Genomic DNA, 22647 nt, shown 5'->3' on the forward strand with positions numbered 1-22647 from the left:
CAATATACAATGTACGATCATACATCTTCAGCTTTTCGGTGCCATTTGTCTTGCTGATCGCAGCTATCCAACGAAAAAGATAGCATACACATGATCGTAACATTTCATTAACACTTCTATGAAAATCAAATTACACTTCCTCCTCAACATTATTGACAGCAGCATAACCACCTTTCCCACTTCCACCACCCAATTTCTTCTGCATCGCAATTTTCCTTCTGTAAGCTCTCCAGCCTTCTGAGGGAATCTCGTACAGTTGGGTATAGTCTATATCTCTAGATGGAATCCAGAAGTCCGTGCAGTTCTGTAATTCACGGATATTGGGTATATCAGCATGGGCTAGTGATAAAGGGATGTCAGTCATATCTCTTCACTCACCTGAACGAATCCCATATCAAATGGATTCTGATCCCTTCCCGCTTTCTTCATACCTCCTAATGCCTTTCCTTTGGTGAATCTATCCAGACCCAATATATTCATCAAAGGTCCACTGATAACTTTACCTAAACCTTTACATATCGCTCCAATACCGTGCGAATGTCCATGTCCAGCTTCCCCATGCTTACATCCTGGACCATGGACATGTCCCGGTATATCATCCGATGATGGAGGAGGTGGAGGAGGAAAGGATGAAGTACCATCTGGACCAGCAGACGGAAGACCTTGAGCTTCTTCTGAGGCTCCTCCAGGGAAAGGCGCAGCTCCCACTGAAAATGCCTGAGAGGGTTTCGATAGTGCTCCACTTTGAGCTCTGAGGGATGAACCGCCCCTACCACCCATATAACCATATCTACCCAGATTGGATACTTCGAACGTCGTCATCTGTCTACCCACTTGCCACAGATGGGATACGGCCAATACGATCGTCCACGTTAGTTGAAGGGTTGACCATAATGCCACGGAGAGTAAGAACGAGTCGTACGATGATGCTCGACATAGCGTTTCAGATAGGTCGCATATGGTTATACCTGGCGAGGGTTCTATGGGAGGGATGTATTCAGGTGATTTCTCTAGTATATCTGGTAACACAAAAAATCAGCTGACGTAACTGCTTGGAGCAAGTGGTTTAACATACAATCTATCGTAAGTCCGTCAAAAGTCACTATCCCAGCTATCAGAAACAGTACGAATAAGAGGAAAGACCGATGATTTTTGTATCCGACTGTACGATATACGCAGGTCAGCGTGGTGTGTTCTCAGACCTGTCGAGTCCGATCATAGATGACGCACCACAGTTCCATACCCATGGGCAATGACTATACACTCGAATGTCAGCTTGGCCCTAAAATAGAGCAAGCGTGCAAGCTTACTGATCAAACTTCGCTACACATCTTCCACATGTCTTACAGTGTTTTGATCTAAGGGGTTTCCTAGCCTATATCGGTAATTGTACTGATTAGTAGCTGCAGTAGTATATGAAATGGTAGAAGAGAAGACTACACATACCATACACTCGATACAGAAATTTGTCCCATTCAGTCTCCCTTGATCCACCAAGTCTTCCAATGCCTAAACAACCAAATACATTACCATCAGCTCATTCCTTGAATTTGGTCTTCCCGCACGCCTGACAGGCAAACTTACCTCCTTAACCTCTGAATCGTTGACAGGCAAGGGCACAAATCCAGGATCATTCCTGATAGCCTTGAAGAGGTTAATTGAACATCCAGCGAGAATAAGCCAGAAGACCAAATTGGTAAACGCATGACCTGGTGTACCTATATCACAGCAGCCGTCAGTGTTTGCATTACGATACGACGTGATGACAAGCAGGTGGACCTACCAAACACTAGACGACTCGCCCAAGAGTAGAAAACCCAAATTATACTTGCTATGATGATGGATGTAAAATGATTCGAGGAAGATACTTTGTATTCGCTGACGATATGACGAAGGAGGTAATGTGTGACAGTCTGAACAAGAGTTAATGCCAGTCTTTCTCGCAAGCAGCACTAACGAGATTGTACGAATCATTTTGCTGACTTACCAACTGCATAGCCATGAATTCCGCTATAGCTAGTGGAAAGCTCACGTACGCCGGGAAATAGTCGAATGTCTTAAAAATCAGACCGAGGAATATGGTGGGTAGAACGAATATTGCTAATGTAGTGTTTCGCTATAAATGCAAGATGAATCATCAGCATGAATACATCACCAAAGTCATCTTCATCAAGATCATTCCGCTCAAAGGCAAAATAAAAAACTCACATCACTCAATTTGCCATACCTCTTCATCCCCAGCGAATTATATCCAGCTTCCTCCAAGCCTTTCTCAAACGGTATCAAGCCTTTCAACTCCTCAGCCATATCCCTGGGTGTCTTCCCACTTTCCTCCCTTATTTCAAGATTCGCACCAGCTTCCAACAAGTGTTTGATGGACGCTTTATTTCCTTTGACTGCTGCCCAATGAAGGGGGGTCATGCCTGCATTATCCTGTAGATGGACTGATGCGCCGTGACGAAGTAGGAGCTGAACGGAAATGGCGTCGCCTATGATATTCAGCTTTCATCAGCTATCATAGCTCTTGCACGTGCATGGATATTATCTGGTCGCATATGAGCGAAATCATGTCCAGTGTGCAACTCACCTTGATACGCTGCCCACATCAACGCAGTATGCCCATCACTATCCTTCTCGTCGATTGCGACTGGTTGATGTAGCTGGCCCACCATGAATATCAGCTGAGTGTTATACCTTGTCATAAACTTTACAACAGCTTACCATGTAGAGCAACGGCATTACAGCACTTGAATGCGTAATCAGATGGAGGGTATTAAACCCTTGTGAATCCATTATATTGGGATCAGCTCCATGTACCAGCAAGAGATGTACTACATATAAGTGACCATTCCTAGATACCATTCGCATATCAGGATGTATCTTCGAATATTTTTGATGTTTGAATACAGATCACTCACCTTGCAGCCCATTGCAAGGGAGTAGCTTTCAATTCACCTCCTACAGCGTCTACTTCCGCACCATTATCCAACAGGAATCTACATGTACCCATATGAGCATTGATCGCTGCCCAATGTAGAGGCGTGATATCCTGTTCATCCCTCTGTGACAGATCGAGCGAAGGGTTCTCGCGCAGTAGAGAGGATATTGAGGGTGTATCGCCTCTTTGGGCTAAGGCATGAATGGATAGCTATTGTTTGGACCATTATCAGCTAGATGCTCTTGATTGCTTCAATCGATATCCAAACAGACTCCTAATGAATCGATCGGGCTCACCTCATGTATACTTGATGGTCCAGGTGCATCGTCCCTTATAGTCTCTCTCCCTACATCATTGCTGCTTCTCTCCTTTTCGCTTAGAGTATTGAGAGGTCCTCCACCGGGTATCAACGTGGAGTCATTCCATACACCTTTTGTCGAGTCTGGTGAGGTTAATGTGGTGACTATATCAGGTATAGGTGTTGAAGGGGTCGTCATATTGGGGTCGTTACCGAGCGTCTCCTTACTCTGATATATGTGTTGATGACCGTTGACACGGGAATATAAGTGACGTTCAGTTCGATGCCGAGATATGCACTTGATCCGGATTCGATATCAGTTGCTGTCAGATACAATGACAGATGAACGAAAGGGAGTGAATTGTACGAGGTTGCCAAGGCAAAGAGAGATGAGATGGAAAAGCTGTGAAACCATTGCAGCTGGAAGACACATTCGTCAACATCACACTCACTCGCAGTTTCCGACGGAAAGGAGGGTTAGATGCGATCTCATACATACCCAAGATCAAAACCAACAGCTCTCTCTCTGTTTGGAGACCACGATCATCTTATGCGATTATAATGCCTGTGAAGGATTTAAAATACATGACAACACGACTGATATACAACATTCTATACAACATCCATAAGATGGTCCAGATTTACCGGCGACATTATCGTCCATCAACTTCCATACTTTCCCCTTCTTCCTGCTGTTCACTTTCACCCATATCCGCCTCTCCGGATAGATCAGCTAACATCACCACACCCCCTTCTTCCTCTGTGGGTAATGGACCAGGTGCAACCTGAGCTACAGGTTGACCTGTCGAGGTGGTAGATAATTTGTCGGGCTTACGATCTGCTGTGACTACGAGATGGAAGAAGGATGAGTTAGCACCTGCTTCTCATTGACTAAGATAGAAGCGAAGTCTGAGTGGGATATTTGTGTGCACTTGACAAAGGTAGTTCATCTGGCGAATAGGTGCGAGGAAAAAGTACACTCACCCCATGGCCGTCTGTCCATCGGACACTGCTGCTTTGACGACTCCGTATCTATCCATTTCAGCAAACAGTGCATGTGGAATACATGAGTACATTCTCCCCATACTATATCACACTCAAATCATCAGCTTTGACTCGATCCACAGCTCATGAGAATGGAAACGAGCAAAGACACTCACTTAGCGGACAATCATCTCCTGGTACTTTGCATTCCGGACAACAACCTTCAAAGGCATTCTGACAAATCCCACAAACTTCATCATCCTCATCATCATCTTCCATCGTTGCGGGATCATCGGGGTTTATATATCCATTCTCGATATCGTCCAGATCAAGATGATTGTGTAGCTTGTGGGGCTCGTCGGATGATATGTCCCATTTCCAATAGGCGACAGAGTGGTAAGAGTGGATGGTTATTTTCATAGCGAGTTTTAGGTTAGGATTAGATTGAATCCGTGATGATGTTCTCGGGGTGGTCTTCTATCACGATCGTGCATAGGTGGTGAAGATGAGGTTTTCGACTCTGAAACTGACCTGTACGGATATCGATGAGTGATGATTGTAGTGTTGAATGAGGACGCGTTCTTTGATCTTTGTCTCTTGCTCATCTCTTATTGATTTTCTCATTTCTTCACTAGCACAAAGCGATGACGTGGAAGATAACCATTCTACATCCTCTCTCTGTCTCCTCAGAATCAGGTTCAGTTCTTTCTCATTTGGCACTCCATATGCATGCATATAAGAACAAGCATCAAAGATGGGTCACACAGTGTGAGGTCATGCTCATCTGCAGATCAGAATCGCAACTGTAAATGCAGCCAGCTGACATATCTCCTGCTCCCAGCCAACTACAATGGTCCTTCAACCCTCCTGCAGGACGTCAGATCTCCCTAGCTGATATTATCCTACCTAGGATATTAGAAAGTTACAGTGTAAGTGAGCTCCTCATGTTTCAAATCCATGTATCTCATTCACAAAACTAATGGCTGATGCCTGATAATATGCTCCAAGTTACACACACCTGCAAGATCAACTATTCAATTCCGTACTTACAGATCTACCTTTCCCTCACCCTCTTCTTCAACTTCTACTATCGACACAAGTTCTATCAAAACCACTTCGAGGTATTTGACCACAATCACCACTTTACCTAATCCTCTTCCACCAGGGATAAATCCGAATATACCACAGGATGATAACAGGAAAGAAGAGGATATAACGTATTTGTTCTTAGATGATCGTTCTGTGGTCGTACCACCACCGCAGCCGCAGATACAGACGAGTGTCAATGGGACTGATCAGAATACTAATCAGGCCAATGGATCTACTACAACTCCTCACCAAACATCACAATCACAATCACAATCACAGCAAATAGATATAGATAAAGATACGTTAGATGAAGATGGATTCGAGATCATAGATATGCCCAAAGACAAACCGTCGAACTCGAACACCAACGGGAATACAAATATCCCTATACCTCCAGGAAGTAACGATGCGCCTCAAATGCAAAGTGTACCAGAAAAAGAGTCACAGCAAGGACACAAAGAATCGAGTAGGTTCAAATGTCTAATAGTGAGACCTACATCAAACGTTCAACCGATGTTACAATCACTCCTAAGTCCTTTCGTATTAGGTTATACCAAATCTGCTAAAGCTGTGAGTGAAGCTCAACCCTTCTTCTTCTTACTCAGTAACCAATATATACCTATCTCATACGCTGACCTTCTCGAATACTGTTCAATGTTTCCAGGCAGCATCAACAACTTCCTCGCCTTTACCTACTCCCACACCTCTACCAGGTACATCCCTCTTGTTGACAGTATTGACTTTCAACCCTTACTCCGACGATGGATCATCTGGATATACATTGAGATTAAAGGTATTCATCTTACCTAATCCGAATGCAACTTCGATATTCCTACAAGTGGAATATAACGACACATCTGACTTGGACTCAAATGAAATTGAGAACCAGAATCGAGAACAGATATGTAAGACATTCTTGGCAGGTTGTCTAATAGATGGTTTGAACGATCATAGGAAATGGGTCAGCATATATAAAAGCATAGATGCACCGGATGAATTGCAGAGGAATAAACAGAGTATATTCACTTTGACTAGGTCTCTAAGGGAAAGTGGTTTCATATGATCTATACCATTGGTTGTAAAGTATATGCATTATGATTTGACTATCGTCATTTGTCGTCACCCCTACACAGCCGTGGCATTACCATACGTCGTACCGTCCAACCCTCTAGCTACTAATGCAAACTCATGTAGAGCTTCCCTCATTCTTCGAGCTGTACGAGACCTATTCGAATCGGTGAATCAGCGCAAAGGAACGATGTATCGACGTAGGGTTGACTTTCGAACTCACTTCAAAACAGCTTCTTTCAATTTCTTCTTCGATGTCGGCGTAGCTCTAGGATCAGGAAACCCTTCCTATCCATTTTCACATACATATCAGCCAATGTAACGTCATCTTAGCAGATTCTCAAAGTCCATCGCTAGATCCTCACACGAAATACACTCACCTGACTCAATATCTGATCTAACCACCTACTCACATCCTCACCTTTGATCCTTCCTACCAACGCAGCCAGCAACTCAGCCATGTTAGGTATAACCGATCTTGGACCCTCACTCCCCGCGCAAAGTAAGAGCGCACGAAGGATCGAAGGTCCGAAATGTGCAAATAATGGATCAGACAAGGGTTCGAGTGGTGATGGGTATCGGGTATTGGCTAGTAGCGCGACCTATCGAAACGTTATTCTGTTAGTGCCAAATACCTTCTCACCTCAGTTCAACATGGGGATCCCAAATGCGAAAGTATCATTGGGAAAGAAGAAGATAATCAATCGATGGTGATCGGACTTACAAAATATTCCGAAACAGACTTCAGCGAGAACCTCTCCTGCGTAGCCAAACCCATCAGACCCAACGACATGTATCCTTCCACTATCTGAGGTGGTAAACGAAGTAACACTCCAGGGAACCGAGATGCAAGCTGACACAAAGGCACAATCGAAATAAGCAATTTGGACCGTGATCAGGATGTCCGACTGATAACTTACAGAAGAACAGAATTTGAACCATCCTTCAACTACATCGGGGTGCTAAGAATGACGTACACGTCAATCGGTGATCCTACCACGAAAGTGGTTGTAGATGACTCACCTCTTTCATACCCTCTCCATCCAAGTATCTTCCAGCAATCACGACCAACCTCGAAGCCACGTCCCCAATGACATTCCATTTGCCCACCTGTTCGTCCTCCTCTTGTTTCTTGACTTCTTCGGTCTTCTCCTTCTTCCTTGCGAAGCTTGTGACAGGTGCGTTGACCCGTAAGGTCAAAGTAGATGCTAATGACATCCATAGCGCAGAAGGTGAATTCTCACATGCCATACACACCAGCGAGAGGAGCGGTAAGGGAGATAGGGATATCAAAGTCGACGAAGATAGTGTAGCATGCTTCAATAAGGACGATATTGCCTGTGAGAGATAGTAGAATTCGATCAGTACAATCCTACAGTCCGACTTGACCCGTATGTGACATCAATTAAGGAGGGTTCACACTCACATCAGCAACTTCCGCATCGCCTTCTCCCCGACCTACAACCCCTACTAGACCTTCCACGGCATTTTCGATCCCTCTTCTCAACTCCACGATCCTGGGATCTTCCCTGGTCAGCGCGATAGCCTCTTCTCGAGCAGCTTCGTCCCCTTCATCAGTGGTATCAAACATTTCATCTTCAGATGGCGAAAGACCCTTAAAGCATGCAGTCAAAGCTGCTGTTGACTGAACCAAAGCAGGTTGAGCATTTGCAGGATCGACGGAATACTGCTGCAAGGCTTGAGCGATCCGTGATAAGATTGGCGATATGATCCCCTAGACACAAACTCAGCTTCATGTAAGATCAATAAACTGCCAGCTGATTTACCTCCACTGGTCCAACAGCATCGGCTGGCGCTAAAGCCTGTATCACACTCGTTATACCTTGTATGACTTTACTCTGTTCTTCAGGCTGGAGCAGGATAGCAGAGTCAGCTTAGGTGTAGCTTGTCCTTCGCACACCAGCCGACTCACCCCCAAATCACCTATCTTCCCGTGCAACTCGGCAAATGCCCCAATATGCTCAACCAATTTCTTTCTGCACATGTCACATAACGCTTTCAAGGCATCCGCTGCTGAACGAGAGATAGTGGTCGATGAGGTGAGCGAGGGAACAAGATATGACAAGACGGGCGGTAGATGCGATGGGTGGAACTTGAACCATTCTTCGTACGATTCTGTATAGCTTTGTTAGCTTCGTCTCTCATGGACGTCAATAGCTGAACTGAAGAGCTCACGTATTAGGCAGACTACCGTTAATCTCAATCTCTCTTCGCCTTTTCCTCTTATTGGCCTGTGAGCCAATTGACCGAGGATCTGCTCCCCGAATAATATGGGTAGACTCTTATCTTCACCTAATGGAACAGCTTCGGACGAGTATCTGATACAATGTAGAGTGGCTTCGATATCCTATCTCATCATTGAGATTAGCTTGATCGCCATGACTTGTGGGAAGATGCAGGTAAAGTCAGCTCACCTGCCAAGACGCCCCGTTCTGGATCTGTTGACCAGCTATCCCAGTCAAGTTTCCCAGCATCTCATCTCGTAAGATGTAGTACCTATAATCCACATCGTCACTTCTCGAACATCCCACATCAAGTATGATCTACTCACGCTCCAACAATCACTTCCCCTGCATCCCTTCTCCAACTCTCAAAATTCTCCCTATCCTCTTTATCCAATCCACCAATACTACCTCTCGAATCACCTTCTCCAGGCCATCGGACTTTCCTTCGAGTCACCCCCACAAGCTCTCGGAAGAAGTTTTTCGCTACTGCCCAATCAGCGGATGAATCATGGGGAGCCGAGAACATAGGTGCATCCATGATCGCTTCTTGGATCATAGGATAGATCGGTAGAGTGAGCTGTCGTCGAAGGCAATCATGAGCTTGCCACCGTGATTGAATGATTTCTAGCTAGCTCACCTCGCTCAGGTTCTCTTCGACATTACCTAACCCCTGCCATCCTGTCAAACGCAATATTATAGCTAAGAACGCCTGAACGTCATTCTGCTGTATTCTAGCTACCAGCCATTCCGAGGAATGTTCTACAAGAGCAGCAAGGAGTTTCGTATATCCAATCAATTCTTCTGATGGCTCTGCAAAGCAATTCGCATATGAGCTTTCCGACACTTTATACGCGGTGATAGTGAGGGATGAGCTCACCTTCGTCAACAGATGCTATCAACGCCTGACCGGAAGGCCCGATTGCCCAAGCTAACATAGGTTCAGTGAGGACTTTCGTTCCTTTACCGTACTTAAATATACTTTCCGATAAAACCTCCACTAAAGCTGAAGAGGCCGCAGGCATAGGAAGGAGGTTGTATAATGCTGGTAGAAGTATGTTCAATTCCCTGTACATTTGTTCGATTGTTCGATGTAAGCTGTCTGTCCGTCTGATAAAAGGGAATCACCTAGCTTACTCTGGTGATAATCCCCAATCGATCCAGCTTTCCGCACATTTACATGCTGCTTCGGCTTCTTTCAGCCTTTGGTTCGGACTGAGATTTGGATCGCCAGACATCGCATCTGTTATCGTACTGACAACTACAGAGAGATCACTCTCTATATGTCTTCGTAGCGGCTGCCTAATGGATTGCCAAAAAATCTCGTCAATCACCAGAGTCCATATTCTAGCATAGAGGAATCTGAAGTCGAGGTCATTAACCTACCTTTGTTGTTCAGCCAAACCAGCTCTGCCTATCTCTTCGATACATATCGCACACCACTCTAGAGCTAGCAGCCTTACTCGATGTTTCAGCTGAGGAGGCACGCCGTCGAATAAAGGTTGGCTGGGACCTGCTCCAGGTGTGTTATACCCTGATCCAGGAGCTGAGGGAGGTAGAGCAGTGGAAGAAGCGAAGGCAGAATGGATAGTCTGGATAACAGTCAAGATTGGATGAAGGAAGTGGGGGAATGCTAGACGTAAGAGAAGGGATGCGAGCTATCACCGCAACGATTGATGTCAGAATCTCCTTTGTGCAGTGGAAGCTCGAAGATTTGACTTACAGATCCAAATAATTTTCTTACTACTACACCATTAGCAGGTTGGTAGGAATGTTGATTCGCTGGATTGATGGCATTTCCAAGTGTGCCCAAGAGGAGAGGTAGCAAGGCAGGTCGTAGATCCTCGGGAAGAGTCTCCCTATGCGAAATGATTCAGCTTTCCTGTTCCTCCTGTAAATCTGGCACATGTTCAGCTGAACATACCAGTCTCGAGATATCTTCACTTGGGCCGTATGAGCACCGAAGAACCTCACATTGGGGTCCTGGAGACAGTTCATCAGCTCAAGGTTGGAGGATGACATAGCTGACATGCTCACATCATGACCTGCCAATCCTGCTATCAGGCCCCAAGCTTCCTGTGCTGATTGGATTTGCTGTAGTTCCCTCTGGAGATGTTTCGCTAATTCGGGATTGGATGATGTAGAAGGTGAGAACAGGTGAAGGATGGTCTTTCAGTGAGGACATTCATTCCTATCAGCTAGGCATTCCTTACGAAGTTCGTGTCTAGTACAAGACTCCGGCGTTCCACTTACCTGCGCTACTCTTTCGAGATCCGCCTGAGGTAGTACGGGGAAAGAGAAGTTTTGTTGTTGTTGAACCGTCTCTTCGTCCATTCTCAGGTCAATCGCGAAGGGAGTTTGGATAAGCGAAAGGTTTGAAGGTGATCAGACACAGAGTCAGTAAGTTGTTTATCGCAGTATGAGATGTACCGGTATCTACTGCTTTGTTGCTTTGTTGGTACAAGGATACAAGGACAAGAACCCAACATTCCAACATTCCAAGATTGTTCGCGGGTGAACATATGATGATGTCATCACTTATGACTCGAAGTGGGGGCAAAGGGAATGCACTTGTCGGGGTAGGTCAAAGGTGAATGAATATGACTCTCAAATCCCACTGGGCTATCCAATCGATATACCCAGCTCAACACCAATCCGTATATACAGGTCCAAGTACATGTCCCTCCAACAGACGATGTCACCTCCCCATCCGTCTCTCAACCTCGACTAGGACCCCTTCTCCTCCCAACAGTGCCTGTCACCCTCACCCTCACCTTCAATCATGTCATCTTCATTCTGGTCCTCATCGCATTGTCTCCATTGGCTAACCACTCGACCTTCACTCCTGATATCCCGTCAAGTGGACTTACAGTACTGTACGCCCAAACAGCTATACTGTCTGAACATCTTCTTCACTCAACTCATTCAGAAATTGGGTAAAAGATTGTTACTACGTCAAATACCAATAGCCACGGCATGTGTGTTCTTCAAGCGGTTCTACCTCAAGAATAGCATATGCGAGACGAATCCTTACCTCGTATTGGCAGCTTGCGTATTTGTGGCTGCGAAAGTCGAGGAGACGCCGGTACATATCAAGAGTGTGGTTAGTGAGGCTAAAGTGGTATTTAATGGTAAGTCCATTCGTCTGATTCTTACTATCCATTAGTTCTCATGTCATGTCTACATATACACTTTTCTATATGCCTCACTGTATTAGAGCTGATATCTGTCGGCATTGCAGAATACAATATCAAGATGTTCCCAGCCGAATCAAACAAATTGGGCGAAATGGAATTTTACCTATTAGAAGATCTAGATTTTCATCTGGTTATTTTCCACCCTTATAGAGCACTATTACATATAACAGGAAGAGAACCTGCTGATTCCGGTAAATTCCCTATGTCCCGTGTGGAAGAAGATCAAATGCTCAAGAAGAAAGAATTAGAGGCGAAGAAGAAAAGGGATGAAGAGAGTAGAAAATCTAATTTGAGCGTACCGGCTAGACCATCACCTTCACCAATACCTGCGACGAATACCGGGAATGGGAAGGATGTAGATGAGATTGATGAGGATGAGAGAGAAGCGAAGAGAATAAGAAGGTTGATGGGTAGAGGATCGACAGAAGGGATAGGCGAGGTTGATGAAGGTGTTTTACAGATATCTTGGTAAGTATACTATATTCCATTATCCGTCCATCTTGTTCTAGCCGAGGAAGATAGGCTTGCTGATATTCTTTCGTATGTCAAGGTTCATCCTGAATGATACTTATCGAACCGACGTACATCTCCTTTATCCACCATACATTATAGCCACCTCAGCAGTCTATATCGCATTCTGTCTGACATCCATGAACAACAACAATAACAATTCCAACAACTCATCTTCCACAACTAGCTCTACACGTACTCGAACATCTTCTTCTCAAGTCCAACCTATCTCCACATCCATAAATACCAACCAACAATTAGGTCTAGGTCAACCTCCAAATTCAGCTGCAGAGTTTTTATCAGGATTTCAACTCAATTTGAGTATCCTTTTCGCTTGTATACAGGATATAATCTGTTTATATAGTATATGGGAATCTTTCGAACCTGCTACAATACGTCAACAAACCAAACATCTAGCTAACAACACCCACCATACCAACCAATCCTTAGGTTCAGTAGGAGAAGAAAAGAAAGAAAAGGAAAAAGAAAAATTTGGTCCAGAAGAAGCTGAAGCGTTAGTTAGGAAAATGATAGAATCGAGAATGATCGATATGGGTCATCCGAATAATGCAGGTTTCAATCAAACTTCAAAAAGGTCAACAACCGCTAACATTGTGGATAACGCCTCCACCACTTCTTCTTCTGGTATAGGAAAAAAGAGAGCTAGGAAATAGACTCTTGCAATTGCTACATGGTTTCATGTAGAGATATATCTGTTGTATTCTGTCAACTATCTTGTAGCATGTCATGTCTCATGCATATTCAATATACCTTGGTGATGATCTGATTCACCGATGAGTTGCTATCACATTTCTCATTGATCCGTGATGCTCCATCGAATGCCCATGCCAATGCAAATATACATATTCATGACCCAAGAAAATACCTAAACCCTTTAGAAGGCTTGAAACCGCAAGCAAAACACGTATAATGGTTTGTCCCACTCTATCTTACCACACCTAGTCTATTACACATCTGCTTAAGCGAACAATCTCTTGGTGTAAGAGTTCAATCCATGAACACCACCTTCCAATTGAGCAGAGGCAGTCCGAAGTTCGAATCGGACTCCACCAGCTCTAGCTTCCTTTTGTAGATCGGTAACTCTGTAAGGATAAAGCAGGATGATTAGCCACATGATATACCCTGTAATCCTGAGTGGCGTAGACTTACGATTTAACACCAGCGTCTTGTAAAGAGTGTTGTAAACCAGTGTACAAGTATGGAACGAACTTGTTGATACTTCCTTTATCAGCGACATCACCGGAAACACCTTGAGCGACTTTGACCGAATCTGTTTCAGAGAAGTATCGAGCGGTGGCTGCGTTATCGGCTGATCCACTTAAGATAGCATTCTTGGAAGCGACGGATCCTCGTTGGGTATGTTCCATAGCTTCGATCGAACCCATTCCTCTGTAAACTTTAACTCGTTTACCTTCATGGTAGAAGTACTCTCCTGGTGATTCGGTGGTACCAGCCAACAAACCTCCCATCATCACTGCTGAAGCACCTAGAGATAAAGCTTTGGCGATATGTCCGATATTTCCAATACCACCATCAGCGATGGTTGGTACACCGAATCTAGAGGCGAATTCGGAAACAGCATATACGGCTGTACCTTGAGGTCGACCGACAGCCATAACTTCTTGAGTGATACAGATTGATCCTGAACCCATACCGATTCTCAAACCGTCCGCACCAGCTACGATCAACTGAGCAGCTTGTTCTCGGGTGACAACATTACCGGCAATAACGTCGAGTTTGGGGTAAGTCGATTTGATCCATTGGATGAATTCAATTTGGAAAACCGAGTTTCCTTGAGAAGAGTCCAATACAACTACGTCTAATCCAGCTTCGACGAGTAACTTCAATCGATCCTTGTCTCCTGGTCGAGTACCAATAGCAGCACCACAGTATAATTGTTTGGATTCGGGAACTTTGGATGCTAAGGGGTAGTTTTGGTTCTTCAACAAATCGGATCGAGCAACGAGAGAGACGATGTTTCCGTTGGAATCGACGATAGGGAGTTTACCCTTCTTGGAGTCTCGGAGGAGGTTGTTGGCCTGTTCGAGGGTGATACCGGATGATCCAGTGACGAGATCGGTGGTCATAACGGATTTGACGGGTACTGAGGCATCTTGGAATTGGACATCTCGGCCGGTAACGATACCAACGAGTTTACCGTTCATTTTTCCGGTTTCTATGGCATGTCATTAGCTTAAGCATGTCACAGCATACGGTGGCAGCAGTAGCTAACTAACCTGTGATAGGCACACCGCAGAAACCATATCTAGCCTTGATGTCCAATACACTAAAACAGATTGCCGATAGTCAGTACTCTTATCTCCGTGAAGGTCGGAATAGTTCAATTAACTCACTCTCCAACGGTGCTGTCAGGTTTCAAGCAAATAGGATCAGTGATGAAACCGTTCTCGAATTTCTTGACTCGTCTGACCATGGCGGCTTGGTCTTCTGCGCTACAGTTGTGGTGGATGATACCGAGACCACCGTGAAGAGCAAGAGCAATGGCCATTCTACGGATATCTCAGTCAGCTATGTTCGCATTGCGTTCGGTGTGTCGACAGCTTACCGGTCCTCAGTGACAGTGTCCATGGGGGAAGAGAGGAAAGGAGTGTTGAGGACGATGTTCTTGGTTACTCTAGTGAGGTATTGGGCATCAGTGGTATCCACTTGGTGTCGAGACGATTGCTTATCAATGATATGTGTGAATACTCACTTGGATTGGAGAGATACCACATTCGCAGGGAAGTTGATATGTCCCGGTAACATCAAGAAGTCATTGTAAGTCAAACCACCATTCTTCCTTGAATCCATCAACTCGTTCAAAGAGAGACCATCTCCTCGAGGGTATTCATCGAGGTATGACAAAGCATCTGAAGCTTTGAGCAAGCTCTCCGACCTAGCTGGCGCGTTAGGGTTGGTAGATGAAGAAGCGTGTCCGTTGGCAGAAGACATTTTCAAGACAGATATGAGATATGCAGAGAGGGGTATTAGGTAGGTGGGTGGGTCGTATTGACCGAACCAAAAAAAAAGAAAAGAAAAAAGAAAAAGAAAGATAAGATCAAGCATGAAGGTTTTCAGCTTGGTAGAGTAGGGATGCCGGCACCCAGACGCGATCCATGGAAAAAATTACTCAAGCAGTGAAAAATTATCAAACAATCAAGACGTGGCATTGACGAAGGGTTTTTTGATTGATAAGGCATCGTCAATCAATCCATCTATCGTGGGAAAGCAATAGAAAGCGGAAGAAGCCGCCCTGAGGTGTGCAAGAGCCTATGCAAGCCACCCCTTTAAGAGAAGAGATCTGCTGTAACACGGAAGCGGATGTGGCGATCCGATCCGAAATGGCTGTACAACCCGGATAAGCCACTTCTATCATTTTCACAGCATCATTCATCCCGCATTTGACCTTGGCATATGCTTAATCTGCCTGTCCCGTATCCGGTACCATCTACCCGTTGAGGGGTGGGCTCAAGAGGCACACCCTCATGTACGATCATCACCGCTCGTAAGGTTCGCTGTGGTGGACGCCTATGAAATCATCAACGGTTGAAGAAGTATCTTCCGCTTCTGAGCAATGGAGACGACGGATCGAGCACTTGGACGAGCCACGATGATATGAATGTGAGAGATGTGGAGACACATGTGAAGCCATATTAGGGTAGTACTGCCACTCCGGCTCGCCTAGCCAGCCAACATCGGTATCTATCATCCGGTGGTGAGCCGGATTCGCTGAAGAAGGCAAAACTGATACCAACGAAAGAGACCGATACTGCGTACTGTATAATAGGTTAATGAGATCTAGAAGATCTAGGTTGTATATCGAGAATTCCAGTGAGTAGAACATGAATGTCTTGTCGATCGATGTTCGGTGAGACACACATCAGGGTTTTCACCGATCGGACATCATTCCTGGATTGACATGACAGGACGTCGTATGAGGAACAAGGTAATCGAGCATGCTTAATTCACCGGGAAGAGAGTGCGCAGGCTCCAGTTGGGCCACAGAAAGGAGTACGCAGGCTCATCGCTCGATGATAATGAGGCAAGTTGATTCCCAAGGAAACCCTTGCCATTTATCCGCATTGAACTGAGTGATGACATGGGGCGTGATCAACATCCAAGCGAAGACAAGCAGAGTTCCAAGCAGCGTGCAAGCACACTCTTTGCCGTTGATACCAGCGCCAGAAGGGAGGAACCCCATGTTGACCCTTGAATCGTGGTCTGTCCAGCCTTGGCATCCTGCGTCTCCCACTACATGTACTTCCATTGCCAAGTATCATGTGCGAGCCGTAGAACGGGAATCAGAGCCGGAACTACTGCATAGCAGTGGTTCATACACCGCGAGACTAATGATTGCACCATTCAATTTACAGTAGTTCGTGTTGCAGCATCTTAAATTGAGAACTTAGCGTGGCGGTTTTTCCAAGACATTCATCAGTTGTTCGGGAACGATAGAACAAACAAAAACAATTAGTCTCAAAGACAATTACGTTATTTTCGACCGGGATCTACTGTGGCCGGGGTCGGAATCCTTCTACCATGTTGTACGCAGCTGGTCACTAACCATGAAGATCGACCTCTTGAATCTGGACTGTATTCGTGGAGCAGACGGACGAACCGTTTCTAATCAAGTTGATCAGCTCGGTATTCAATCCTAATTCAGGTCGAATACAGTTTTCTTATGGAAAAAGCGAGACATTAATTGTCTCACTCGGATCTGACGTAAGATCGACAGAGGCACTTGTATCGAGGAATTGTCTGGCAACCTATCAGACCCAGATCAATCAGGTACACAACTATACCGGAAAACTTTAAATCGCGGAATGCCGTCTGTTTTCGGAAGGTACGGGATGAACTGTGTAAGAGATGGGCTTTTGCGGGAACGATAGAGTTATGCATTTACCGATTGGTGGCGTCGTCGTTCCGGTTGTTATCGCAGATCGAAACAGAACTCTTGTTTTGGTCTTTCCAACCATGCTTAGAAGAGTGGGAAATAACCCAGGGACCACGAGTTCAAGCACCTAGGCATCTGATAGGTAGGTTTACTGAACCAGAAAATCGTCTAAATACTCCGATGCGGGCTAACGTAAACTTTAAACGCCCGAAACGTCATGACTACCCACCTAAATCCCAACCGATGAGATGGCTAGTCAAGGAATGACTAAAAGGAATTTCCCGATCCGGTCGGAATGCCACCAACTCATTTATCAGAAGCGCCATCTATGTCTCAGAATATACTCTTTCGCTGTACTGTACGATTTCTCGACTGCAAAGCTTATTCACCGCTATTACTCAATGCAGTCAGCTGTGTCATATAGACCAATCACTTGAAGGCGCAGGAGGAGAGGACGGCATTCTGAATTGACAGGAAACTAAATTACATTCGTAAAGAATGGCTCGTGATAGTTCAAGCCCTGGCAGCGATGATCATCGATCCAAAATGCGAGTTTTCTATTGTTCTTCATGTTCTACCCTTAATGGATAGAGCGGTTCTCAAAGAAGATGTAGATGGAGACGATACTATATTAGACTCTAAGACTGGCGACAACGCCATCTTTGTTTAATAGCCCCAATGGCTGAAGTTATTTTATCATACAGTTCTCATAGCTTATTCCCCCTTGTCCTCGCCCCGTTTTGGAAAGAGTCAAGACTGATCACTTACCGCCTTCGGAAGTGTCGATCAAACTAGCCTCATAGTGTCTTTTCTGACTCTGACACAAACGACCCAACCGATCAAGCATATATATCTCCTCACTTTAGAATCTTTTCACCATATCCCGCTCCATCTCATCATCCCATTCCAACCTTGTCTCATCCATTGTGATATCCCCTTTATAACTGATCCCAACCCGTGCGACATAACTTCCAACTAGTCGTCACACTCGTCGCTCTTTACATACAACACATATCACATCACTGCTATAACTATCACCACTTTCCCCCATACCACCCTTACAACTTAACTTGACCAACGGACGAACCAACCTTATCAACCTTTCAAGATGTCTACCGCTCAACGATTAAGAGATCCTACCCACCCCGCCTCCCTTTGCAAACTCTCCACTCACAACCCAACTCTTGTTCACTCCCTTAAGAACAGAGTCCGACCAGAGTTCTTCGGTAAGTCCACCTTTGACATGTTCTTGTTACCACCAAGATACATTACTGATTCTCGGTTTATAGTTCATGTCGCCGAGAAGACCTCAGAGGTCATCAAGATTGCCCCTGCCGAAGATGCCGACGTCAACATGCTTTCACCTCCTGCTACTCCTACCAAGGAGCAGTACGTTGACCTCAACGGTAAACCAGTAGAATGGTGGCAGCAACCCAAAGGTGAAGAGGATGATTCCAACGCCGACCTTCCTGAACTTTCAGAGTTCATCAGAGGATTAGTCGTTCAATCAAATGTCCAAATGCCAACTCTCTCAGTCACTCTTGTCTACCTCGAAAGACTCAAGGAGAAGCTCCCAACCGTCGCTACCGGTATGAAATGCACTCGACACCGGGTCTTCCTCGCTGTCCTCATTTGCGCTGCTAAATACCTCAACGACTCTTCACCTAAGAACATGCACTGGCAGAAATATGGTCGATTCTTCTCCCTCGCCGAAGTCAACTTGATGGAGAAACAGCTTCTTTATCTCCTCGACTACAACCTCCGAGTAGAAGAGCCAGAACTTATCAACCATCTTAGAGATTTCTGGAACCCCGCTCCAGTCGCTGTTGTCAAAGCCCTTCCTGTTCCTGCTCCTACTGCCGAGGTCCGAATGCCATCTCCTCCTCTCACTCCTACCAACTTACGAGTCAGCGTCAACATCCCTGGACCAAGCAAGTCTACCTTCGTTCCTCCTTCGGCTGGCCCATCATCACAGGCTGCTGCCATCTCATCATGGTCAGCTAGAACCGCTCAAGCTTTAGTACGAAGTCGATCGGACGATGTCTTCCAGGCATCTCCTGCGTCAAGGAGATCATCAACCTACGCTACTACCCCATCGTCCTCATCTACTCTCGCACCTTCTCCAGCAGGATACATGTACCTTGACGCTCCTACGCCGGGATTAGCAAGAAGGGATTCATGCGATTCGACTTCATCGATATCCACTACACCAGGTGAAGCTTGGGGATCAAACTACGGTTCGTTATCCGGTGCCATCGTTCACTCGACATCAAATGGTCAATTGGCAGTATCTAAACCTGGACTTCCACGAAAGGCATCATACACCGCCAAGCCTGGATCAGGTTCTATCCTTATTGTTGATACCGCTCAAGCCCAGCAGACAAGTCCTTCAGTGACCACTTCGCCCACACGCGATTTGTTCAAGAAGATCAGACCTCCCACATCTCTTCGATCAATCAGAAAACAAATTCAACTATAATACCATTTATCCTTTTGTCAGTTTTGGGTACTCGTATCAGTTTGTCTTGAAAACAGTTGTATCAGTTTACATTTTCATAGCATTTATACATATATATCCTCTTGTCTCGTTTGCCTTGCATTTTTTAGTTTATAGCAGTGATCAAAATAGTAGTAGTATTAGTAAAGACGACGCTAGACGTTCTATCTTACTGTATGTTGCATGAATGTACCAAACATGAAATCAATCACAATCTTTTGACTTTGCGCAGAGTAGCAACTTTCATAAATACGTATACATATACTCGAGTCCTCTGATGAATCATCCGTCGGTGAGAAGCACGAGCACACCCATCAGCTCTTCCGTAGGGAACTGACCTCTTGATCGGCCTAGTCATCAAATTGTGTTCAACGACTTGGGTATCAATTGGAATCACAACCCCATTCTATTTCCCCTCGATTACTGTTGATACCTTTCAGGTATCCTTTCGCGTATCATGGATTGATCATTTCCCGATCGCCTATTGTGATCATGACACACAACACCAGAAAAGTGGAGGATCCATGTGTGCCCCACTCCGGTGCCGGATGGGCCGGTTTGGCCGTCCGTGTCCCATACAAAAGACGTAGGTATGCATGTAAAGTTCGAGGCGAGATGTAAAAGCATATATAACACGAGACTGCACATATAGATATCTGGTCTTGTCTGGTTTTGCTTTGGTAAATTCTATCTCGCCATCGTCGATTCCACTCACCAACTACTGTAAGGTTCACCATCACAACAAAATCGATCTTCAATCCCATCTCGTATATCATCCTTCCCTTCTGGATTAGATTCCCACGTGCCAGTCCAATATTTCAACTGAGATCGAACCACGAAACACGAATCACGATGCAAGGTACATTACTAGGCAACGAATCTGAGACTCGTCCCCTGCTCTCTCCCTCGGCACCAGCAGCGGACTACTCAACTCAACCTCGGTCTTCATCACCTAATGGAAGTGATACAAGTGAAGATACAGTCACCAAGCAACATCCGACCAAAGGGAAGATCACCCCATTACCGAAGTTTCAATTGTTCATAGCATGTTTCGTCAGGGTTACAGAGCCTATAGCTTTCATGGCATGTTTCCCATTTATCAATCAGATGATCCTTGAATTGGGTATTGTAGATGATCCCAGACGAACAGGATTTTATGCTGGTCTGGTGAGTGAGATGCAACGTGTCGAAAGGGATCGTTATTTTTCGTCTCCGGTTTAGTGGATCTGCTAATTGTTTTATTCGAAATTTACATAGATCGAATCGATCTTTGCTGTAGCTGAACTGCTCACTGTCTTCCAATGGGGTAAAGCGAGTGATCATTGGGGAAGGAAGCCTGTGTTACTTATCGTGAGTGACCGGTTTGAACGTGATTTACAAGGTCTGTCATGCTGACATAATCATATTTAGGGATGTGCTGGTGCTGCTGTATCCTCGGTGCTATTTGGATTCTCTACAACATTCCCAATGATGATCCTCACTAGGACGATCAATGGTCTGGCAAATGGTAATGTAGCTGTACTGAAGAGTGTCATGTGAGTAATAACCCTTCATTCATTCCATTCCATCATTACTAATGGATTTTTCCGCAGATCTGAGCTATCAGACGAGACCAATCAATCCATCGCATTCTCATTCTTCCCACTATCCATGGCGATCGGGACCATCCTCGCATCGTCCATCGGAGGTTACTTCCCCCATTTCGCACAGCGTTTCCCAGCTGTTGGAGATGCCTTCCCTATCATCCGATCACATCCTTACCTCCTACCTTCACTTGTCGCAGCCCTCTTCCCCTTGAGTAGCGGTATAGTCGCTTTCTTCTTTATGAAGGAAACTCTTCCCCCGAAGAAGGTCAAATCGACCAATCATGAAGAACACGAGCACGACCATGATGATGAACATGATGGACCTCCAGTAGGACTTAGAGATCTGATGACTCCAGATATCAACAAGTTAATGGCATCTTTCGGCTTACTTCAACTTCAAGGTATCTGTTTCCTCGGTCTATTACCTCTATTCTGCTTTACTCCAATCACAGCTGGTGGTCTATCTTTCAGAGAATCACAAATCGGTTTAGCAATGTCAATTAGAGGTATAGCGACAATCCTAGTTCAATTGATCGCTTTCCCATTCTTACAAACTAGAGTAGGAACTGTTAGGCTATACAAGTTTTTGGTGGTGCTTTTCATACCTGCTTTCGCGATTTTACCTGTCACCAATGTCTTTGCACTGAAGGGACAGGCATGGGCTGTGTGGACGGGTCTAGCATGTAGTATGGGTTTGTATAGTATTGGTAACATGGCTTTTGGTGAGTTCCAGTTGATCTCGACCCATCCTACCATACAAGAAGGATGACGCTAATGATGGTGTCGTTGACAATGTGTAATAGCTTGTAACCTAATAATGACCAATGATGCTGCGCCCAACAGACGATCTCTTGGAGCGATCAACGGACTCTCACAAGCTGTCTCGTCACTCATGCGAGCCATCGGTCCAGGTTCGGCATCGGCTCTATTCGCGTTATCGGTAGATAGGCAGCTGTTACATGGACATTTGATCTGGTTGGTATTAGGTTTACTATCGATTACTAGTGCTTCATTTGCTATGCTGTTAAAGAGTGATTATAGGAAGAAGTCAATCTAATCTTGACATCATGCGATGTTTCCATGAGGTGTATAGAAGAGGGAATAGGGTATTAGAGCTTTATGTAGTCCGATTAGGAAAGACATCTATCATGCATGTAATGTTTCATTAGCGGAATCAAATGCTGTCCCGTCGTTCAACCTCCACCTCGCAGACCACTCCGAATGATGTATTCAAAGGTCAACTGACGAAATAAAGCAACAACATTCTCACATGATATTATCTCTCATGCACCGTACAGTAAGTACATCGATAGCAACGATCA

At 45.2% G+C, this 22647-nt stretch overlaps 8 protein-coding genes across 8 annotated transcripts; 4 read left to right on the forward strand and 4 right to left on the reverse strand.

Moving 5' to 3' along the window:
• Positions 1–130: 130 nt before the first annotated feature.
• Positions 131–3435, reverse strand: L199_002556 (uncharacterized protein; the record flags this gene model as incomplete). The annotated part of the gene is made up of 14 exons (XM_064888296.1): positions 131–304; positions 379–1019; positions 1076–1162; positions 1231–1256; positions 1311–1375; positions 1447–1509; positions 1585–1718; positions 1784–1913; positions 1988–2116; positions 2209–2489; positions 2588–2660; positions 2722–2851; positions 2919–3148; positions 3235–3435. 14 exons carry the CDS (start codon positions 3433–3435, stop codon positions 131–133), a joined length of 2364 nt encoding a protein of 787 aa, XP_064744368.1.
• Positions 3436–3889: 454 nt separating this feature from the next.
• On the reverse strand, positions 3890–4640 carry L199_002557 (uncharacterized protein; the record flags this gene model as incomplete). Its single annotated transcript, XM_064888297.1, has 3 exons — positions 3890–4083; positions 4221–4322; positions 4397–4640. The coding sequence occupies 3 exons, from the start codon at positions 4638–4640 to the stop codon at positions 3890–3892; spliced, it is 540 nt and encodes a 179-aa protein (XP_064744369.1).
• Positions 4641–4974: 334 nt separating this feature from the next.
• On the forward strand, positions 4975–6372 carry L199_002558 (uncharacterized protein; the record flags this gene model as incomplete). Its single annotated transcript, XM_064888298.1, has 4 exons — positions 4975–4988; positions 5062–5149; positions 5229–5879; positions 5974–6372. 4 exons carry the CDS (start codon positions 4975–4977, stop codon positions 6370–6372), a joined length of 1152 nt encoding a protein of 383 aa, XP_064744370.1.
• Positions 6373–6434: 62 nt separating this feature from the next.
• L199_002559 (uncharacterized protein) lies at positions 6435–10954 on the reverse strand (the record flags this gene model as incomplete). The annotated part of the gene is made up of 20 exons (XM_064888299.1): positions 6435–6534; positions 6601–6665; positions 6758–6979; positions 7102–7230; positions 7298–7339; positions 7401–7715; positions 7804–8112; positions 8165–8248; positions 8311–8513; positions 8574–8745; positions 8813–8894; positions 8950–9200; positions 9261–9433; positions 9501–9688; positions 9758–9922; positions 10007–10278; positions 10344–10479; positions 10545–10603; positions 10658–10789; positions 10874–10954. 20 exons carry the CDS (start codon positions 10952–10954, stop codon positions 6435–6437), a joined length of 3180 nt encoding a protein of 1059 aa, XP_064744371.1.
• A 448-nt stretch (positions 10955–11402) lies between these two features.
• L199_002560 (uncharacterized protein) lies at positions 11403–13001 on the forward strand (the record flags this gene model as incomplete). The annotated part of the gene is made up of 3 exons (XM_064888300.1): positions 11403–11751; positions 11862–12285; positions 12368–13001. 3 exons carry the CDS (start codon positions 11403–11405, stop codon positions 12999–13001), a joined length of 1407 nt encoding a protein of 468 aa, XP_064744372.1.
• A 305-nt stretch (positions 13002–13306) lies between these two features.
• Positions 13307–15300, reverse strand: L199_002561 (inosine-5'-monophosphate dehydrogenase; the record flags this gene model as incomplete). The annotated part of the gene is made up of 6 exons (XM_064888301.1): positions 13307–13430; positions 13498–14524; positions 14586–14635; positions 14703–14858; positions 14915–14983; positions 15062–15300. The coding sequence occupies 6 exons, from the start codon at positions 15298–15300 to the stop codon at positions 13307–13309; spliced, it is 1665 nt and encodes a 554-aa protein (XP_064744373.1).
• A 3050-nt stretch (positions 15301–18350) lies between these two features.
• L199_002562 (uncharacterized protein) lies at positions 18351–19721 on the forward strand (the record flags this gene model as incomplete). The annotated part of the gene is made up of 2 exons (XM_064888302.1): positions 18351–18468; positions 18532–19721. The coding sequence occupies 2 exons, from the start codon at positions 18351–18353 to the stop codon at positions 19719–19721; spliced, it is 1308 nt and encodes a 435-aa protein (XP_064744374.1).
• Positions 19722–20591: 870 nt separating this feature from the next.
• L199_002563 (uncharacterized protein) lies at positions 20592–22382 on the forward strand (the record flags this gene model as incomplete). Its single annotated transcript, XM_064888303.1, has 5 exons — positions 20592–20906; positions 20997–21089; positions 21150–21274; positions 21332–22047; positions 22129–22382. 5 exons carry the CDS (start codon positions 20592–20594, stop codon positions 22380–22382), a joined length of 1503 nt encoding a protein of 500 aa, XP_064744375.1.
• Between the last annotated feature and the right edge of the window lie 265 nt (positions 22383–22647).

Source organism: Kwoniella botswanensis, chromosome 1 (genome assembly GCF_036426115.1).
Source record: "Kwoniella botswanensis chromosome 1, complete sequence".
Lineage (NCBI taxonomy): Eukaryota > Fungi > Basidiomycota > Tremellomycetes > Tremellales > Cryptococcaceae > Kwoniella > Kwoniella botswanensis.